The sequence below is a fragment of the Myxocyprinus asiaticus genome, chromosome 9, assembly GCF_019703515.2.
Source record: "Myxocyprinus asiaticus isolate MX2 ecotype Aquarium Trade chromosome 9, UBuf_Myxa_2, whole genome shotgun sequence".
NCBI lineage: Eukaryota > Metazoa > Chordata > Actinopteri > Cypriniformes > Catostomidae > Myxocyprinus > Myxocyprinus asiaticus.
The window spans coordinates 4437306-4457063 of record NC_059352.1 but is presented as its reverse complement, the minus strand read 5'-3'; the positions used below and the strand labels follow the sequence as shown (position 1 = coordinate 4457063).

Sequence of the window (19758 nt, the reverse complement as noted above, 5' to 3'; positions counted from 1 at the left end):
ATAATCTTGTGCGTGCAGAAAATTTTTTGTGCGCTCAAAATATAATCTTGTGCGTTCAGAAATTTTTTTTGCACTCAAAATGTCATCTTGCGTGTGCAAAATAACTTTTTGTGCACTCTATTTCATCTTGCACACGCAGAAAATGTTTGTGTGCTCAAAATATCATCTTGCGCATGCATAAAAAAAATTTGCACTCAAAATATCATTGTGCGCATGCAAAATATATTTTTGTGCGCTCAAAATTTCATCTTGCACACGCAGAATATTTTTGTGTGCTCAAAATATAATTTTCACATATATAACTCCATAATTTAGAAGCCTATCCCCATATGCGTGTACACATACATATTCTACATGCTATTTCTTACTCAAGGTGGCACTATTGTTTCAGTGATTGACTAGATTTACATTTGACATTGCTATTTGACAAAGAAGCTACTTGGAAGTAAACTATTCAAGTGTAACTCATGAACAGCATAACTGCCAACACTCACGATTTTACCGTGTTTCTCCCGTTTTTCCACTCCCTCCTCCCACTGTATTGTCAATTTACAATTTCTCCTGATAAACTCACGATTTTCCCCATCCACTCTTTGCTTTTGAGAATGTATTAGACCTCCAGGTCGGGTTGCCACCCATCTTGTAAAATACATGATCGACCCATATTCAAACATGAAATGATGCATCCCATATCGAATCAATATGGGACACGATTTGTCCTGTATTATTCTGGGAGATTTTAATAAAGCTAACCTCACCCGTGAACAGCCAAAACACAAACAACACATCACATGCCCCACCAGAGACAGACATGTATTGGACCACTGTAAAGGATGCATATCGCTCTGTACCACGTGCAGCTTTAGGACTGTCTGGTTCATCTTCTCCCGACCTACAAGCAGAAACTAAAATCAGCTAAGCCTGTAGTAAGGACTGTAATGTGATGGACTAATGAAGCAGAGCTTGAACTAAAAGATTCCACACTTTCTTCACCCTTTGACTTCAGCAAGGTAACTTTGCTCATTATTTTGCAGTGCTAGGTTAATTTAGCACAGTTTCCTCATGCAAAGTTACCTGTGTGTTTAACTTTAAGAGTGCACTGGGAGAGAGAAGTAGAGAGAGGCACCCTCCTTAGCTAGTAAGCTGGTGTGCATAATATTACCAAAAGAAACTATTTGGACATGAAATTTTGATAGATTTTGTTATCTTGTGACATTTAGTTGATAACGTCATCAGTTTGGTGTTGGAGTAACAGTATTGGATAAAAGTTAAATTGGAATCGTGTGTGTGTGTGCTCGCATGTATGTGTGTATGTTGGCTCTGTTTGGAGAAGCTTGTCACTCGTTTTTCTCTTGCTAGCTACCGTGAGGGTAAACGCAATAAGGGGTAAGACTTTTAAACGGCACAGCATTTTTGATAGGATAGGAACTTGGTGGATGTATTACACTCCCATAGAGCAGCAAATACCACTATTTGAGTAAGAATCCAAACTATCACTGTTTTTCTCCTTGGCTGGGGTAATGCATGATGTCTGTTATATTTACAGATTTTCTTTTTTGTCAGGATAAATCCAGAGAAGAGTAAGTGCGCTTCCGATGTCCAGGTGAGCAGAAGGATGATTAACAACTCCTTCCCTTTGTTTTTTTCTTTTTCTTTCTTTTGTATATTTGTCTCTAGAAGTGCAGTCAAATTAACTAAAACTCCTCAAACAATAAACCATTCATTTTAAAACTCTCTAAATATGCATGAAATATTAACAAAATAATTTCAGGCCATGCAGTTTACATTGTCAGGGTAACTTGAACAAAGAGGAAGGATTTGTATGTTCAGGAAAGTAGTGTTGTTGTTTACAAAATAAAAAATGTTTACAAAATGAAAAATACTAAATAAAATCTATTTAGTGCCTATGTATTAACAAATTTAAAATGTTGAAAGTTCAATGAAGTTATTCAATAAATGTCATTTTTGTGACAAAAACAGTGTCTTCATTTTACAGTATGTAAGTATTTTACAGTATTAAAATTAATGCAGTAATGCTGGTTATAGGAGTATAATAATTGCTGTGATAAAAATACAGCATCCTATTACTCTGATGACAATTACAGTACTGTGATTATTACTGTAATTACAATTACAGTATTTTATAGGTACTGTGATTACATTTACAGTAAGCATAATGTGTAATGTACTACAGCAACTCACTAGCTAATTGCTGCCAGCCAGTTACTGTACATTTCACAGTGTTCTTTTTACAGTGTTGTTAATAAATGAATATGAACTTGTTTTCTTTGCATTATTCGAGGTCTGAAAACACTGCGTCTTTTTTGTTATTTTGACCAGTTGTCATTTTCTGCAAATAAATGCTCTAAATGACAATATTTTAATTTGGGAGAAATTTGGGAGTACTTTATAGAATAAAACAAAAGTGTTTATTATACTCAAACACATACCTATAAATAGTAAATCCAGAGAACGGATCATTTTTCGGTGGTCTCTTAATTTTTTCCAGAGCTGTATAGCAGGGTCTGGTAAGTGTTTGGTATCATTTTTAAAGAAAACATATATATATATATTTTTAATGATAATAGATTATGATAAATTCTGAGACTCAGCCTAAGAAACTGAAAACTGAAATTCTCACAAAAGAAATTGAGCCACAAATGTACTGTTTTATTATTATTATTATTCTGATTTGACATCATATATCTCAGGGTGTAAATAAGGTAGCTCCAAACAAAAAAAAAAAAACTATTGTGTTGATATGACAAAGCAATCAAAAGTTATATTATTATTATATAATATTCTATGTATCCGATTACCTTGTGTGTGGACGTTTTAATGGAAATCCCCTACTCTAAGTAATGGTATGTTCTGTTTATATTTCGTGAAGCTATAAGTGCAACACCTGTTTACATGTAACATGTACAGTATGTCAAAGACATGTACTTAGCTATTACTTGCTATATTTTTGTCTGTGAATAAAACAAACAGGCTGGTTGTATTCTTCTCTTTAAGAGCTTTCCTATGACATATGACCCATGGCTATTTGATGAGTTTGATGTTTTTACCTATTACAATAATATGCGAAGTGCAAAATTATTAATAAATTATCAAGACCGAACACTTCTGATTTGTCTGCAAATTTCAATGCACTTGTTCAGTTTTGGTCTTAATGCCTGCATGCATTGGAAAGTAGAGCTTCTACGCTTTAAAACAATACTTATTTTGTGTTGGTCAAGACTGGAGTTATTAATATTTTGATCATATTTTTTCCATCTGAGCTTAAAGGGTTAAACACATGCATATACATTTTTTGTTAAAGTTATAGAGTTAAAAAGATATTGCATAACAGGAATGACTCATACTAAGCTTAGTTACATAAGGTTTGTCATCAATAACTCTTTGTTGCCAGAACTGTCAGTTTTACACCCATTATAAAAATCTGCATTTGATGAGTTTTATTATTGTATTTACATTGCATTAAGAAGTTTCCAGGACATCACAATTCACCTCTGCTGAGTCATGAAAATGAAGCGAGAGGGAGTGTATATGTGTGTATAGTGCTGATGTAGACACAAGCTATGTGTTCTTTCACTTAGACAGATTAAAGAACCTTTTAATCATGTTCAAATCCCTGGCCTCAAATAAAAGCATAATTTACTGTTCACTTTGATTCTTTCATCTTTTATTTTTAAGTGGAAAAACAATGCATTTGAATACAAATTGTCAAGAATTACAGCATGTAATCCCAGACCCCAGATCAGTCTCTTTCCACAGCGGCACATGATAAGCACTTCATCTAGATGCAGATCAATATTTGAGTTATTCTTGTCCTCTTTGATTGTTACTGTTTTTCAATAAGAAAACCAATAGATGTACATTTACATGTACTTTACGGCTATTTAAACATTAAAACTTCAAGGTATACCATTGTACATACAGTATAAGACACATTATCATGCTGTGCAACCAATTATAACATAAACATCTATTTTCATTTGAAATATGTCCATTAGAGGGGTGAATCTTAGGAAACATGTCAATATTACGTCTGGGTCATTTTTACCCCAAAATCAAAGACAAATAATAAGAAATTATATTTTGCGTATAGAAAATGACAATAATTTTTAGTTGGTAGGTCTATTACCACTGAAGAACATTTTTTTACAATACATCTAATTTTATAAACCTTTATTAACCCCTTATACTCTGGTGCATTTTTGGGCTGCCGCCTGCAATTTTTCACACTCAAATTTAAAATCTCACCATTCACACATACTGTGGACTAATTACAAAAAAATTGGTCTCATTTTTCAGAGAATCCCCCACATAAAATATACATAAATAATGATTCAATTATTCATAAATAATATTTTCTGTATTTATAATCTTATGATTAACAGAAATCTTTTTTTTGTTTTCTTTTTTGTTTTTTTTAAAAAAACAACAACTTTTTTTGTTGTTGTCCTAAATCTGTACGCATGTAATTCTGGTTCTGTTCACTCTACCTCACTTTGAAAAGTTTAATTTCATTCCACTAGATGGCAGCAATCACTTGAAAAAAATGTTTTTTTTCTCTATCACATTCCATCACAGTATACAAATCTGAAGTGTAGGTGGCGCTGTAACGCATTTTAGCCCTTACAGATGTGCTCGTCCATAGACATTCAGTTTAATTTTCAGTTCATGCACCACCCACATTGTTTCATTGAATATCTCGGCCTCTGAGTGGACTAGAAGCTCAATCTAGGTGTCATTAGAAAGTGGAGATCCTCCCCTATCATTTTATCATCAATAGTCGAAAACATATTTTTCTGATTATTTGTTTTGCATGCTTTTCCTTCTGGATGGCATATTTTGTTCTGGACATCTAAGATATAACATTGGATTATTCAGCCAAGCAAGCTCACAGACAAGTGCAAAATTACCATCTAAAAAAAAAAAAAAAAAAACTGCCTAAGGTAAAAGCAGATATACATTTTTTAGCTATTTGGAGCTTACAGCAGCAGTTATCGGAGCATAAAAGAAATGTTTGTATTTGATGACTTTCACTTTGTCAAACTTTTGAAAATCTTTTGAAGTGTGGTTTTAGGGTAACAAAAGTAACTGTACAGTCACATTCCTGAGAATGAGAGCTTTCATTTGATATATTACTTGTTCATTTAGGTGCAATGTGAAGGACTTTTATTTTTATATAAATATTTCTACCCCATTACCTCTAGAGTGCGCTAATTTTCAACACAAATATTTTTAGGCCTTATTTTGTTATTTTAAGTAACATAAATGTAGAAGTGATGGTTATCTCTGAAAAGTTCAGATTCTAAGCTTTCAGATGTTACCTCATATGCCTGACTTACAGTATGTATACAAAGAGTGTAAGGTTTTAAGTGTAAACTTTTTTCGCGATATAGCGCGATTTAGTGTTTCTTGTGGGGTTAATCAAAAAATACAAATTCTCAACTGCATGATAATGTAGATGATTTTTTATTTCAGACACACTCTATAGTTAAACAATACACACCGTTTCTTTTTTTTTTTTTTATATTGGCATAGAAAGCCCTGGTTCTTACTTTATTGTTCGAAACCTGTATTAAACCAATATACAGTATATATATATATATATATATATATATATATATATATATATATATATATATATATATATATATAAACCTACATACAGATGTTTGACATTTATATATAAATTTCAAACTTAATCACCCTGAGAAGTATGTGCAACCAAACCCAATCAAATTAAACCTAAACACAAACAAACAAATGAAAAAAAAAAAAAACACCCTAGTTAAACTGTATATTGGTTTGTTTCACAGACTGGAAAATCTTTTCTCTATTTTGCTCTATATCAGTTGCTCTCAACTAGTTTTGCTTCAGTGCCACATTTTACATTGAACATCAAGTGGCAAAACAGCTCAATACCAAACCCGTAATCTACAGTATATTTAATGTAGTCTGGGTCATATTTTCATTTAATTGAATAGTTTGTTCAAAATAAATTTGATGCATTCCTCTTTTTATTTAAAATTTGATAAGCCAATTTATTTGTCTTTATGTACAATTATATAGTTGCATTTTACTTTTTGCCTATAGCATTGTTTTCAGCAGACCTGCGACCCAACAGTAGAGAACCGATCTTTATACTTGTTTTGTGGTGTGAATTTTATTAAATCAGAGGTTGAACAAAAATATCCAGTGCTCATCCTTTGCCACATAGGACAGCAAAATATTTCTTACATCATTCCAATGAAAAAGATCTTTTAAGCTTCACAGTTTTTAGCACAGTATTTGTTCACGGCCTAACTCAAAGGGGGAAAATCACTAAATAGTTGCACCACTTTAGCGCTAAGTGTTTTAACACAAAAATCTGCGTCTTAATCACTTACAATCCAACTTAATAAAGGGCTTTTTGCACAGGTATAGTGATGTGCTATATCATTGTCATTGTTTTCAGTGCAAAAATTCCTCCTGTTTATGCAAATGAGATTTATTATAGATTGCGCCATATTCACAAAAGTCAGCACTATTTGCCTGGTGCAATTAATGTTGCGGGTTTCTGCAGGCAGTAATGGAATTTCATTTTAGAAAGATATTAGTAAATGTTTTAGTGTAGTGATCATTACAGCATAATTCATCAATATGATCAAATGATGGAGAAAAGTATTATAACCAGGCATACATTTGGACACACGGTAGCTGAGTGCACTTTCGGCATTTCAAACAGACAATTCAAGTGTAGAGTCCCAGAAAAGTTTGCCAGATTTGGGGTAGTACAGTACATTCTCCAATACTCAAAACATTTTTACATGTTTGCACCGTTACCTGATTTGCATAATTCCTTTTGTGAATCGTGTGCTAAAACAACAAAGACAGTGCATGCAAATAAATGATGTTATCAGCGTGCACAAATCATTCTTAGTGAATTCCCCCCTAAGTTTACAAGTCATGCTAATTGCAGCTGACACCTTCCACAAAAAGGGTCTAAAGTAAAGCAATAACCATTAAAATAAACTTTAAAATTAAATAGACAACATCTATTTATATTTCCCGCAATAATCTTTTTTCTTACAATAATGTTGGCTATAGGATTAAATGGTTGAGTCAAATGCAGTCCACAACGCAATTTATGTAAAAATGTGTGAAATTGATTGAGATTTCTTTTCCTAGCATGCTGTAGGAGGGTTACTTAATTTTAAGAAACGTACATTTTTGTTTTTGTAATGGGGGAAAATCATTTAACTTTTTGCATTTTGCATTGTTTTCAGCAGACCTGCAACTCAACGGTTGAGAACCGATCTTTATTCTTGTTTTGAGGTGTGTATTTTATAATATTAGAGGTCGTAAACTGATGGACAGCTAAACATAAAATTTGTTATTTAAAGAAGTTAATAAATAAAGATATGGAACCACTTTATATTAGGTGTCTTTACTATGTACTTAAGCATTTGATACAATGTACGTATTATGTACATACTGTATGTGTTGTTGCACTGTACTTACATTTAAAGTATCTGCTTTTAATTACATCTGTAGTTACACTGTTAACCTTACCCCTAATCCTAATCCTAAAACCTAACCCTAACCCTAAACCCTAACCCTACCCTTAAACCTACCTGTAACTCAACCTCAGTTAGCAGCAAATGTGAATCTTGTGAGAGTTTTGCAGAACAACATGTAGTTACACAATAAGTACATTGTATTGTATGTAGTTTAATGTTAGTACATAGTAGTTAAAGACACCTAATATCAAGTGGGACCAAAAATACCTTTTTACTACAATTCATTGAATATCAGTTCAAAAGATTAGGGTACAACGGGGCTAAAGGCCCCCCTGGGGTTTAAGGCACTTTTGATTTTATTTTCTCTCTCTTTTTGTCACTATGCACTGCTAAATTTGCCTGACCCATGAGGTCATCACATACAAGGTTGATTTTGAGGTTATTTGATAACTTTTCTTTTTCTCCCCCTTTCTCCGCAATTTGGAATGCCCAATTCCCAATGCACTCTAAGTCCTCGTGGTGGCATAGTGACTTGTCTCAATCTGAGTGGCGGAGGATGAGTCTCAGTTGCCTCCACGTCTGAGACCGTCAATCCGCGCATCTTATTACCGTGGAGACGTAGCGCGTGTGGAGGCTTCACGCTATTCTCCGTGGCATCCACGCACAACTCACCACACGCCCCACCGAGACTGAGAACAACACATTATAGAGACCATGAGGAGGTTACCCCATGTGACTCTACCCTCCCAATTTGGTTGCTTAGGAGACCTGGCTGGAGTCACTCAGCACACCCTGGATTCGAACTCGTGACTCCAGGGGTGGTAGTCAGCGTCAATACTCACTGAGCTACCCAGACCCCATATTTGATAACATTTAAAATACTGCAAATGTATATAGCCACTGAGAATCCCTGAAATTATCACATTTATTTTGAGACAAGATGCTTAATTGACATTTTCAATTTTGTTCAAGGTGATTAAACCAAAAGTTTTCCCCCATTTTTATTTTTAAAAACAACGCAACCTAGTCTCATGGAATGAACGTTACTATAACTACATTTTTGCAAACCGACTTTTATGTGCCGCTTTCTACGTTTTGCTGCAGTTTCCTGGTGAAATTAACACTAGAGACGCTACAACAACTGCACGTTTTGTTCACTTTCACACAAAGCACGGGTACTATGACTGTTTATGACTTTATAAACACTTATTTTTCGCTCTATTATTCAGATCTATATTTTAAAGCTTGTGTAACAGACCCACCTACATGTACACACTTATTCAAATGTGATTAACTTTCGCAGTAGCTTACCTGATAGAGTGTTGGACTTTGGACTCGGAGACCGAGCCTCGAACCCAGCTAAGGATGCTCGAAACAAAAGTGAAAGTGAAGCAAAAGTGAAATGACGTGGTTGCATAAGTAAATATGCTTTTAATGTCGAATCATGTCGAAATTTGCTTGAAAACATTATTGGTTAGGTTTAGGTGTTGGATTATGGTAAGGATGTTTGTTTTGTTCAGCTCTCATTTATCGTTTTGAACACTATTGGTTAGGTTTAGGTTAGGGGGGTAAGTTTTACTCATTAAAACATCCATCAAAGATTCACCTCAAAAACCTTGTCTGATTACAACATCATTTAATTTGCTTTTGGAGCCCCCTGCTGGACATTTCACTGGGAATGTGTAATAAGGCACGTAATTTTGGTTTGCAAAGATGTTGCCATTGTTACGTAAATTTCATGAGGCTGAAACAACCACAGTTATTATTTCTTTTCACACAAATTATGTAGCCCCATCAATATTCGATAAAAAGAAATGTATTTTTTCAATCTTGATACATTTTGCGACCAGAAAAAAAGCATTTTCTTTAATGGGTGCTTTTAGCCCCATTGTACCCTATGTATACGATATTGTTCTATGATTTAATTTGACTGGCCAAAATCGTAATTTTTAGGGGGAGGTGGGTGGACCCTAACCCTAACCCTACTGACATTTGATAGTTTACAATAGTTCTAACAATAAAAACAAATTATTTAAAAAAAAAAAGAAAAAAAAAATGGACATTCGTGGAACGTGCCAGATAGTTAGCTTTTAGTCGTAGTTGCTACATCTGAACTTGTGTTTTCTCAGTAATTGTTCCAGGACCATGGGAGCTTGAGATGGTTGAGGAGGTTTTACAAAGAACAAATCGCTGGATGATGTGAATGAGTGTATCACGGAAGCGCTGGATACGGAACGCGTACACCAACGGGTTGAGGGCGGAGTTGCCGTGCGACATAAAGATACCCACATAAAAGGCGCTCTTTGGCACATAACATGTAGGGCAAAAAAACACAATGCAGTTCATACAATGGAGCGGCAGCCAGCAGAGAGCAAACAGAAAGAGAACTAGCGCCAACGACTTGGCCAGTTTAAGCTCTTTGCGGTAGTACTTGCTGGAGTCGGTAGTAGTAGCCTCGGCTCTGCGATTGAGCTGACGGCAAATCACGCGGAAGATTTCTGCATACAGTCCAGTCATGACGGTCAGGGGTACCACCACCCAACCGAAGAAGTTGAAGTAGACCATGTAATCCAGTCTCATGACACTGATGAACTGGCATTGTATGGGCACCGTGCTGATGTTCCCGGGTGGGCTATGGTGCCAGCCGGCCATGGGCACTAAACCGGCCAGAAAAGAGAGGAGCCAGCACAAACCCACAGCTAACCATGCCCGTCTCTGTGTAACGATGATGTTGTATCTGTCAAAAAAATATACAGACAACGGCATACATTAGTTTAAAGGTGAAGAGTGTAATTTTATGAATAAATTACTTCAAATAAAAGCTTAATATAAAGAGTCAACTATAAGTAAGCCATTCATAGGCTCTTCCCTTAAAAGTGTAAACGGTGCATATAACATATTTCAACAATCATATCATAAATTATGTTTAAAGCTGGTTCTCAACTGGTTTTGTTTCAGGACCTAGATTTTACATTGGAGCTTAAGTGGTGACCCAACACAGCCCTTAGTTTCAATGGTTTTATGCTCATGGTACCCAATAATTCACTAATATAAAAAACATATTGTGATCGGCACAAACCATGTTTATCCCTGTTGCATGTGTGAAAATGTATTTAATCCAGGTTGTATTGTCGTTTGCTTTACATACTGTAGTTTCATTCTTGGTGTTCAAGGATCAGGATATGTGATGCAAACCTGTCCATGTTGACATCTGCATAATCCGGCTAGCTTCTACCAAGTGACGTGAATTTGTGGCAAAATAGAGTTTGCCTGGATGCAAGGCCTTTGGCATCAACAACAAAAGGTATGGAATGTGTGTTTGTCCTTACAATACAAATCAATGGGGTCACTTTCAAGACACTTTGACTTTCAAGCTCCAAAAAGACATAATGGCAGCATAAAGGCAGTCTCTACGACTCAAGGGGTTTAACCCATGCCTTCTGAAGTGATACAATCAGTTTTGGGCGAGAAACAGACCAAAAATCTAACACCTTTAAATTCCCTGCCATCTGCAATTTAAATGGTTAGAACTCACCAGTTGAGAACCACTGGATCGAAATACACTTGATCTGTGTTTTATTATTAGCAACTATTAAAAGACAGATATTTGACCAATTTATAGGCATCAGCCAATAACCGTGTCAACTTGCCCAATTAACATATGGTAGTTTCCCATTTAATCTATATAAATATATACTGTATATATATATATATATATATATATATATATATATAAACAATTTTAAATCAGCCCCAAATTGGTCAACCACTATTAGCTACAGTACTTCACAAGCATTCCAAAAAGTACAATACACTCTTTATTTATTATATACAAAATAGGCACTTTAAGACATTTTAACATAATCAATTTATCGAGTTCTTACATAAAAAGTTTAAATCATGTGCTATCTATCTCATAGTAAGCAAATGAGTGGTTAGGGAGGCTGACAAAATACTAAGAGACCAGTGGACATCATTCCCACTGACGGACAGCAGTTTAATTTAGTTAAAAGCCTCACATTACACCCCCTCATCGATTTGCATTAAAGAAAGCAACAGATATATGGCTGTCCTATGGCTAAGAACATAATAAAAAAAATGTATGCATTAAAGCTAATACTTTAATAAAAAACATTTACATGTACTGTAACAATTGCAAAAAATTAGACCAAATTTTTCAGCATTCATTTATGCCTCAAATCAAAAAGTTTTCTCTTAGTTTGACTACCACACCTGTCATGATGTCATAGATATCTAAAGTCAGTAAAATAGCACAAAAAAAGAAAAAAGAAAAAAAAGAAAAATAAACATGCTTCACTGTACAAAAAAATAAATACAAAAATATTGGGCTTGTTTTACTCAATACAAATTGAGGCAACTTAGTGCATCAGCTTTTTGAGTATTTTGAACTCAACAAGTTTGACATATTAGATTTAACATGTTTTCAACATATAACCCTAAGTAATTCCAACTACAATTGATCAGTTAACAGGCCATTGTTTTAAGTTACAAAAGGCAATATTTATCTTGTAGGGAACTACCGTTTCAAGAAATATTTACTTATTTTCTCTAATTAGCTACACACATTTTTAACTTAGCTACGCTTGATTTTCAAATTCATTTAATTTATAAACCAAGGTTCCTAATATAGCCTATTTAAAAAATAATAATAATAAAATTTAAAAAAGTGTCTCAATACAAATTCAGTATTATTTATTTATTTTATAATTAATGTAGAAATTTTTAACAGCCATACATTTGTGAATGTTTCTAATAGGCTGCTTAAAAAAAAAAAACTGAAACACACCTACTTACATAGACCAAAACACACAAACATGAGTACAAGGAAACAGGACAGGAATAGTCCTGTTACATTAGTTAAATTTGGTCTTAATGTATTTAAAACACTAAACAAAGTTTAGAGAATTCCTTGATTCTACTAGGAGTTACACTATCTTTTCGTCATCCAAATATTTCGACATCTTGCGGTAGATAGTAGGGGTAATTTTGGGCTCATTTGTCTGACATGATTTTATTCACCTAAGTGCTGGTACATTTTGGTCCTGCTTTTTCCATTTTCTTACAAAATTTGTGTGTTTTTTCTAGGGATGTGCAAAACAACATATTTTCAAAATCAACTAGCCATTTGGTTGCCTGAATGACTAGTCAACTAATCAGTCTTAAGGAAGCATCTAGGGCCTTGTTCAGACTGCCACTAAAAATCTGATTTTTTGCATATCCAGATTGTATCCAGATGAGTTTTTGATAGTCTGGACAGCAAAAAACCACATGAAATCAGATTTTTCTGAATCTGATTCAAACCACATCGGGAGGTGGTTTCAAATGTGATTGAAATCAGATTTTTTCAGATGCGTCTCAGTCCGGATGCTCTTTTGCGTCACACAATGATGACATCAAAAATCGGTGACATCAAAATATTTACCCGTCTCCTCCGTCGCTGAGTTTTTCTCAGTCACCGTGACTGGACAGGGCACTTATTTGGAGAGCGAGATGATGCACCTCCATTTTTCCCGCATCTGTTTTGAAAGCATCGTCACGTGGGTACACCTACGACGTTACCAAATCAACCCATGCAGATAGGTTGGTTATGTCTGAACGCGCAAATCTGATTTGATCACTTGCAATTAATAGTGCGGACAGTCTGCCTGAAAAGATCTGATTTGAGAACAAATCCGATTTGCCTGCAGTCTGAACATAGCCTAATTAGGTTTAATTGCATGTGTTTCTACATAAGATGCATTCTTGCAAATGGTATCCTTGTGCGACCCCGCGGCCTCATGCGAGGACTCGCTATTTTGGATTTGCTATACGCAACGCATAATTTAAATTCATTTAAACTCATTGCATGCTGTTCAGGACACTCTAAGGAGTCATTTAATGGTTAAACATCTGACGCACGGAGTCACGTGACCAAACACCCTGGCGTCGATTTCCGTGAACTGCTTCTATGGGCGCAGTGCCAACAAAAGTGGCTCTGGTAAGAAACCTCTTCAAATTTTTCACTGAAACCTGTTTGGTTGTAAAGCGTCTATAGTTTCGTTTGATATGCTGCTTTAAATATTTAGTAAATTTTTCGCGCTTTGGCACGCTGATAAACATGAAGTACTCGGATGAGTGCTGTGGAGCGGTTTTCTGACAGACGTTCCAAAAACGTGTTCGTTATTTTTAATTACTTGTCACAGTAACAAATCTGTGGGTCATTTCACTTCATGAAATGGATAAATTTAAAGATGCACATTTTCAGAGATGGTTTTACCGTGCAAACTGTCAAACAGCTAAAGCACAGCATTCTGTTGGCATGCTAATTTAAGCACTGGTGCTAAACATTTAAAGAAATATGGAAAAATACATCTAGAAAAATATGAAGACCTAAGATTCAATGATAGTTTTAGACTCACCTGGTGGGGATTTTGACACGTAAGAAGCGGTCGATGGCGATGGCCAACAGGGACAATATGGAGCTTTGAGTGATGATGACAAGAAGACAGGAGATGAAGAGGCAGGAGTAAAATGGGGTCATTAGCCCAAGACTGATAACCACCGCCAAAGGAATGACCAGAGTGCCAACGGCAATATCAGCCATTGCCAGAGATACAATGAAACAGAAGGTGGGATCTCTGAGAGTTTGGTTCATGCCGATCACTAAGACCACCAGTACGTTCCCCAGCACTGATACCAGGGCGATGGTGCTCTCGATAGAGATGTACATTAGGTCCACTTGCCCAAAATTCTCAATCACTGTAGGGGTTGACGCATTCGCCATCTTTACTTCTTCCTGCACCACAGCACTAAATCTTTTAAGTTCTTCAGCTTTTCCTCATGGTGTCATCAATTTTTGCTGTGTACACTCATTGTATTTTATTATTCTAGGTTTTCCACTGTTTCTTTAGTCTTTGGCTTGTCTCGTACCTGCACTGTAAAAAAACATATAGTGTGAATGTACGGTATATTCCAGTTTGCCTTGTTGCACTGTTACAGTAATTTTCTACAGTAGCAGTCCTAAAATTTACAACTAAACGACATGATAACACTTTCAAATAATGTTTTTTCATAAACATTACTATGAACAATACTTTTAAAGTACTTATTAAGCTGATGTAACTTTTTTGGTGTCAAAATACTTTCACTATCTCAGCTTAATGGACCCTTTTCACACATCCACGTTTGCGAAGCAGAAGTCGTCATAGCTGGGTAAACGTAACTATGGCTGCTGCCGAGGTGTATGTGTTTTCACAGTCCTTAAAAGTTTTGCCAGCATTTACGTTTGGAGACGATGACCGCATCGTCCATCAACTGATAAATCTAAACTCAACAGAGGTTACAAGTTGTTTTTTGAGGGTTATCTGCAGGAATATGATGGTAAGTTGATAAAAATAAATTATTATTGAGAGGTTGTGTGTTATATCAGCAGGCACATATTTATGCATTAAAGGAACGATCTACAAATCTGTCCCCATAAATTGCAAAAATGCAAAAAAGAGGGCGCAGTTTACAAAACTGTGAGTGGTACTTGGTGAAACTAATACCTGATGGGGGGCGACGCAGGATGTGAAGGAGTGGAGAGACCCTTGTCGCGCTCCATCTGACTTCTAACCCTGTCAAACACACACTCTTGTGTCGGTTGTGATGTGTAATCAGTCCATTGAAACCGTGACGGTACAGCTCAGATTTCAAAGCGTTTCACAATTCCACATGTGAGCGACTGTTGTAAGTCCTAATCTTGAAAATACTGTCCACAGACGAAAGTGCTTCCTCGTTTAATAACGAAGTTATCTTCTTCGTGTTTTATTGCCTGAACCCACCGAGCCCGTACAAAGTTCAGCATCTTTAGGAAATTCATGGAAACACAAATCCAGATGTTTTCTTTTAGAATTTGTGCAGATAGAAACACTGTAGTGGAACTGGTTATTACTCTTCTTCCCAATTGCCGCTATAGTTTACCCAACTATGACGACTTTCGCTTCGCATACACGGAAGTGTGAAAAGGGTCCATATGCAGGGAAAGCTATAAATAAGCCATTCACAGGTTACTTTTCTTAAAAAAAAAATGTAATCACTGTGTCTCTGTGGCGCTATGGAAATTCCTCTGTTTGTTTTGAGCGACCCCTCTCAAGAGAGACAATAACATTGACTTGACCAATGGTGTGAGTTGGGGGCGGACTGTCAGTTTCTTTAATCAATGGCATATGGGGGGCATATATTTAGAAAGCTGATTGAAAACAATGTTTATTTTTGCAGTTCCATTTGGTGGTAATAGACCGCTAGTGGTTCAGAAATGACATACTTCAGCTTTAATCTTAGGTAATGTTCATTTATACTTATACTAAAACATTTTTTCCCCATTAAAATTGTATATGTTTTTATTAGTTAATGCATTATGAACTAACATGAACAAACAATGAACGGTATTTTGATTAATTTAAGGAATTTTCCAGGTTCAATTCAAGTTAAGCTCGATCGACAGCATTTGTGACAATGCTGATAAACACAAAAAATTATTCCGACTTGTCCTTCATTTTCTTAAAAATAAATATACAAATCTTGGATACATTGAGACACTTACACTGGAAGTGAATGGGGACAATCTGTAAACATTAAAATACTCATTGTTTCAAAATAACCACAAGACGTGAACAATATGTGTGTTAGCATGGTTCTAGTGTGATTAAACCCTTACTAACCTTTTCTTATAAAGTTATATCCAATTTTACAACTTCATTGCCACGACGACAAAAGGCCATAAATCCTCAAAGCGTAAAAATGACAGTTTAAACAACTTTACTGCTCAAATAATGCACGAGTTTTAGCAGAATTAAAAGTGCTTTTATAAAAATTATAAGCTTCACATTTACGCCTTTAAACCCTCCAAAAATTGTTACCTCGTTTATTTATTTATTTATTTCAAGAAAAGGATATAAATCCAAATAAATGTTTGTGGTAAACAATATTATTCCACAAATTGTACTGAACCCAGAATATTCCTTCAACAATAAAAATTAATAAATGCTTTAATAAATAATTGTTTATGGTTTATTCATGACACTTAATACCTTAAGTAATGTTAACAAAAACAATTGTATTTCGTAAAGTGTTACCAATGACACCGTGACCCCTTAACGGGAATACAAATCAAAATTCCAGTTAAATCTGAAAAACTTAACTAAAACGCATGCTCAAGGCTACAAATCTGATCTAAAATAATGCAAAAAACAAAACAAAAAAACAACATGAATTATAATTTGTTTTATAAAGTTTTATTTAGTTTAGGATTATATTTATTTTAGTTTTTGATGCATAATAAATAAATAATGTGCATGCAAACTATAACAAAAAATGCAAAACTGGAATTACTCTGCAGTGATATAACAGCATTTTAAAGTTGAAAGCATTTTTCTTCTTACTTAAACATTCACTGCAATAGTAGTATGATGTCCACAGTAATGTGCTGGTGCTTTTGTTCCATAGTGAACTGTTTTCTGATTTATTTAGCTGTTGCTGTTTTTATTGTCACTTGTATTTAGTTGTTTTTAAATGTTTAAATTTTTTGATGTAAAATTGTTTGTTCGTTGCCACTATTGCTGTATATGTTATAATGGTAGCATCAAACAAAGCAGCGCTATATCATTTTTTTTTTTTTAGTAATTTGTTGTGTTTACTTCACAGTTAAATTCTCAACACAGTATTTTATTTTAAGAAATTATTGTTAAATCTTATAAAATCCTGGCAACATTTTGCAGTTTGAGTCTTACCGTAATAGCTGAACTGATGAGGCTTGTCAGTGTATTCCAAGATGCTTGGAGAGTCTTCTGAAGCAGATCCACCAAATCTAAAGTTATTTAGAGATGCTCTTCTCTTGCTCTGCATCCTCACAAACTCCTGCTTTTCCTTCTCCCTGATGCGGAGACACTGCTGGTTGGAAAGGGAGGGGTGGTCCTTTCACTGCAGCAACTTGCCCACTACACACACTCTCTCTCTCTCTCTCTCTCTCTCTCTCTCTCTCTCTCTCCTCTCTCCTGTTCTTACAGTTCCAAATGTATAACACATGCATGTCTCCATCTGTGCATAGAAGAGAGTCATAATTTGATATTCATCTTCATCAAATTAATTTTTCATTAACAAGCGTTCATTATAGTGTACTAATTAAGATTAGTTTCAATTATAAGAGAAGCACTTCCATGTACACTACCATTCAAACGTTTGGACACGCCTACTCATTCTTTGTTATTAGGCTACTGTTTCCAACATTATATTAGTAAAGCAGGGCTCAACAATTGGGATTGTTTTTTGCTGGCTGTGGGGGCAAAAAGTTCTGAATTTTGCTTGCAATGCTAAAATATAAAAAAACTGTTGAGGAAAAATATTTTGTAAAGACATTCATGCAAATACAATTTATATTTAGAAAAGTATTTGCAAACCTTTTTACTGGTAGTTTACATTTCAGATTTTTATGGAATAAAAATAGAAATAAGACATTTGTTTATATAAAATATTATTCTAGAGCTATAAAATTAATGTGAATGCATAGCTCAGAAAATTTGATTCTGTCTCTTCCACACAGACCTAAAGCTTTTGGAAAATGTTACTGAAATTAAATGTGTGCCACCTTGCCAAGAACCTTTCTGATGTTTAACTATAAAAAAAAAGAAAAAAAGAAAAAAAAGAAAAGGGTTTAGAATGTCATTGTCTAAAGTAAGTGCTAATTGTTCTTTTGGACAGTGTTCTTGACTGTCCTGAAAGGAAATATCTTAATAAGGCAATCTGTTTGATTACTTTAATTCCACTAAAGATGTTGCAGACAATTATATGTCTTTTCACAGAAATGTCAAATTTATGATACTTGCTAAGGCAAGCATCATGAATACTATTATTCATACTCATGCTAAGGGGTGTGCTATTACTTTTCTAAGCAATCAGATTTATAGTTTTAGCTTGGCAGACTGAAAAATCATCACTAGAAAATCATAGAGACTTGGCGGTGGGATCTTTTGACTTGGTCCAGTAAGCAACCACACAAATACCCTAACAACACCCTAGCAACTACCCAGAACACCTTAGCAACCGCATAGCAATGCCTTGTTATCCACCCACAACACCCTAGCAACAACCTTGCAGCCACCCTCAACACTCTAGCAACCTAGCAGCGCCCTAGCAACCACTTAGAACACCCTAGCAACTGCATGGCAACATGCTTAAAAACCACCCAGAACATTTAAGAAACCACATAGCAACACCCTCAACACTCAAGCAACCACCTAGCAGCCCCCAAGCAACCACATAGAACACTCTAGCAACCACCTAGCAGCGCTCTAGCAACCACATAGAGCATCCTAGCCACTACATTGCAACATGCTTAAAAACCACCCAGAACTCCTTAGCAAATGCATAGTAACACCCTGGCAACCAACCTCAACACCCTAGCAACCACATTGCAGCCACCCTCAACACTCTAGCAACCACTTAGAAGCACCCTAGCAACCACCCTAGCAACTGCATAGTAACATGCTTAAAAGCCATCATGAACACTTTAGCAACCGCATAGCAATGTCCTTGGAACCACCCACAACATCCTAGCAACCAATTTGCAGCCACCCTCAACACTAGCAACAACCTAGCAGCGCCCTAGCAATCACATAGAACACCCCAGCAACTGCATAGCAACATGCTTAAAAACCACCCAGAACTCCTTAGAAAATGCATAGCAACACTCTGGCAACCAACCACAACACCCTAGCAACCACACTGAAACCACCCTAGCAATCACATACAACATCCTAGCCACTGCATAGCAACATGCTTAAAAACAACCCAGAATACCTTATCAACCGAATAGCAATGCCCTGGCAACCAACCATAACACCCTGGCAACCACATTGAAAGCACCCTAGCAATCACATAGAACATCCTAACTACTGCATAGCAACATGCTTAAAAACCACCCAGAACTCCTTAGCAAATGCATAGTAACACCCTGGCAACCAACCACAACACCCAACTACACTGAAACCACCCTAGCAATCACATACAACATCCTAGCCACTGCATAGCAATATACTTAAAAAACAACCAGAACACCTTAGCAACTGCATAGCAACGCCCTGGCAACCACCCACAACACCCTGGCAACCATATTGCAGCCACCCTCAACACTCTAACAACCTAGCAGCACCATAGCAACCACACAGAACACCCCAACAACTGCATAGCAACATGCTTAGAAGCAACC

General features: G+C 35.7%; 1 protein-coding gene across 1 annotated transcript; it reads right to left on the bottom strand.

The window, feature by feature from the left end:
- Nucleotides 1-7569: 7569 nt before the first annotated feature.
- LOC127446386 (adenosine receptor A1) lies at nucleotides 7570-17399 on the bottom strand. Its single transcript, XM_051707293.1, has 4 exons — nucleotides 17285-17399; nucleotides 14445-14449; nucleotides 13934-14310; nucleotides 7570-10251 (listed from the first exon to the last, which is right to left on the bottom strand). Exons 1-4 carry the CDS (start codon nucleotides 17397-17399, stop codon nucleotides 9618-9620), a joined length of 1131 nt encoding a protein of 376 aa, XP_051563253.1. The 3' UTR covers nucleotides 7570-9617.
- Nucleotides 17400-19758: the final 2359 nt, after the last annotated feature.

Excerpts from the sequence above, each read along its gene's own strand:
- LOC127446386 (XM_051707293.1), bottom strand. The coding sequence starts at position 17,399 with ATGCAGAGCAAGAGAAGAGCATCTCTAAATAACTTTAGATTTGGTGGA. Across the intron at positions 10,252-13,933 it reads CGTGTCAAAATCCCCACCAG|ATACAACATCATCGTTACAC; the intron begins GTGAGTCTAAAA and ends TTTTTTTGACAG.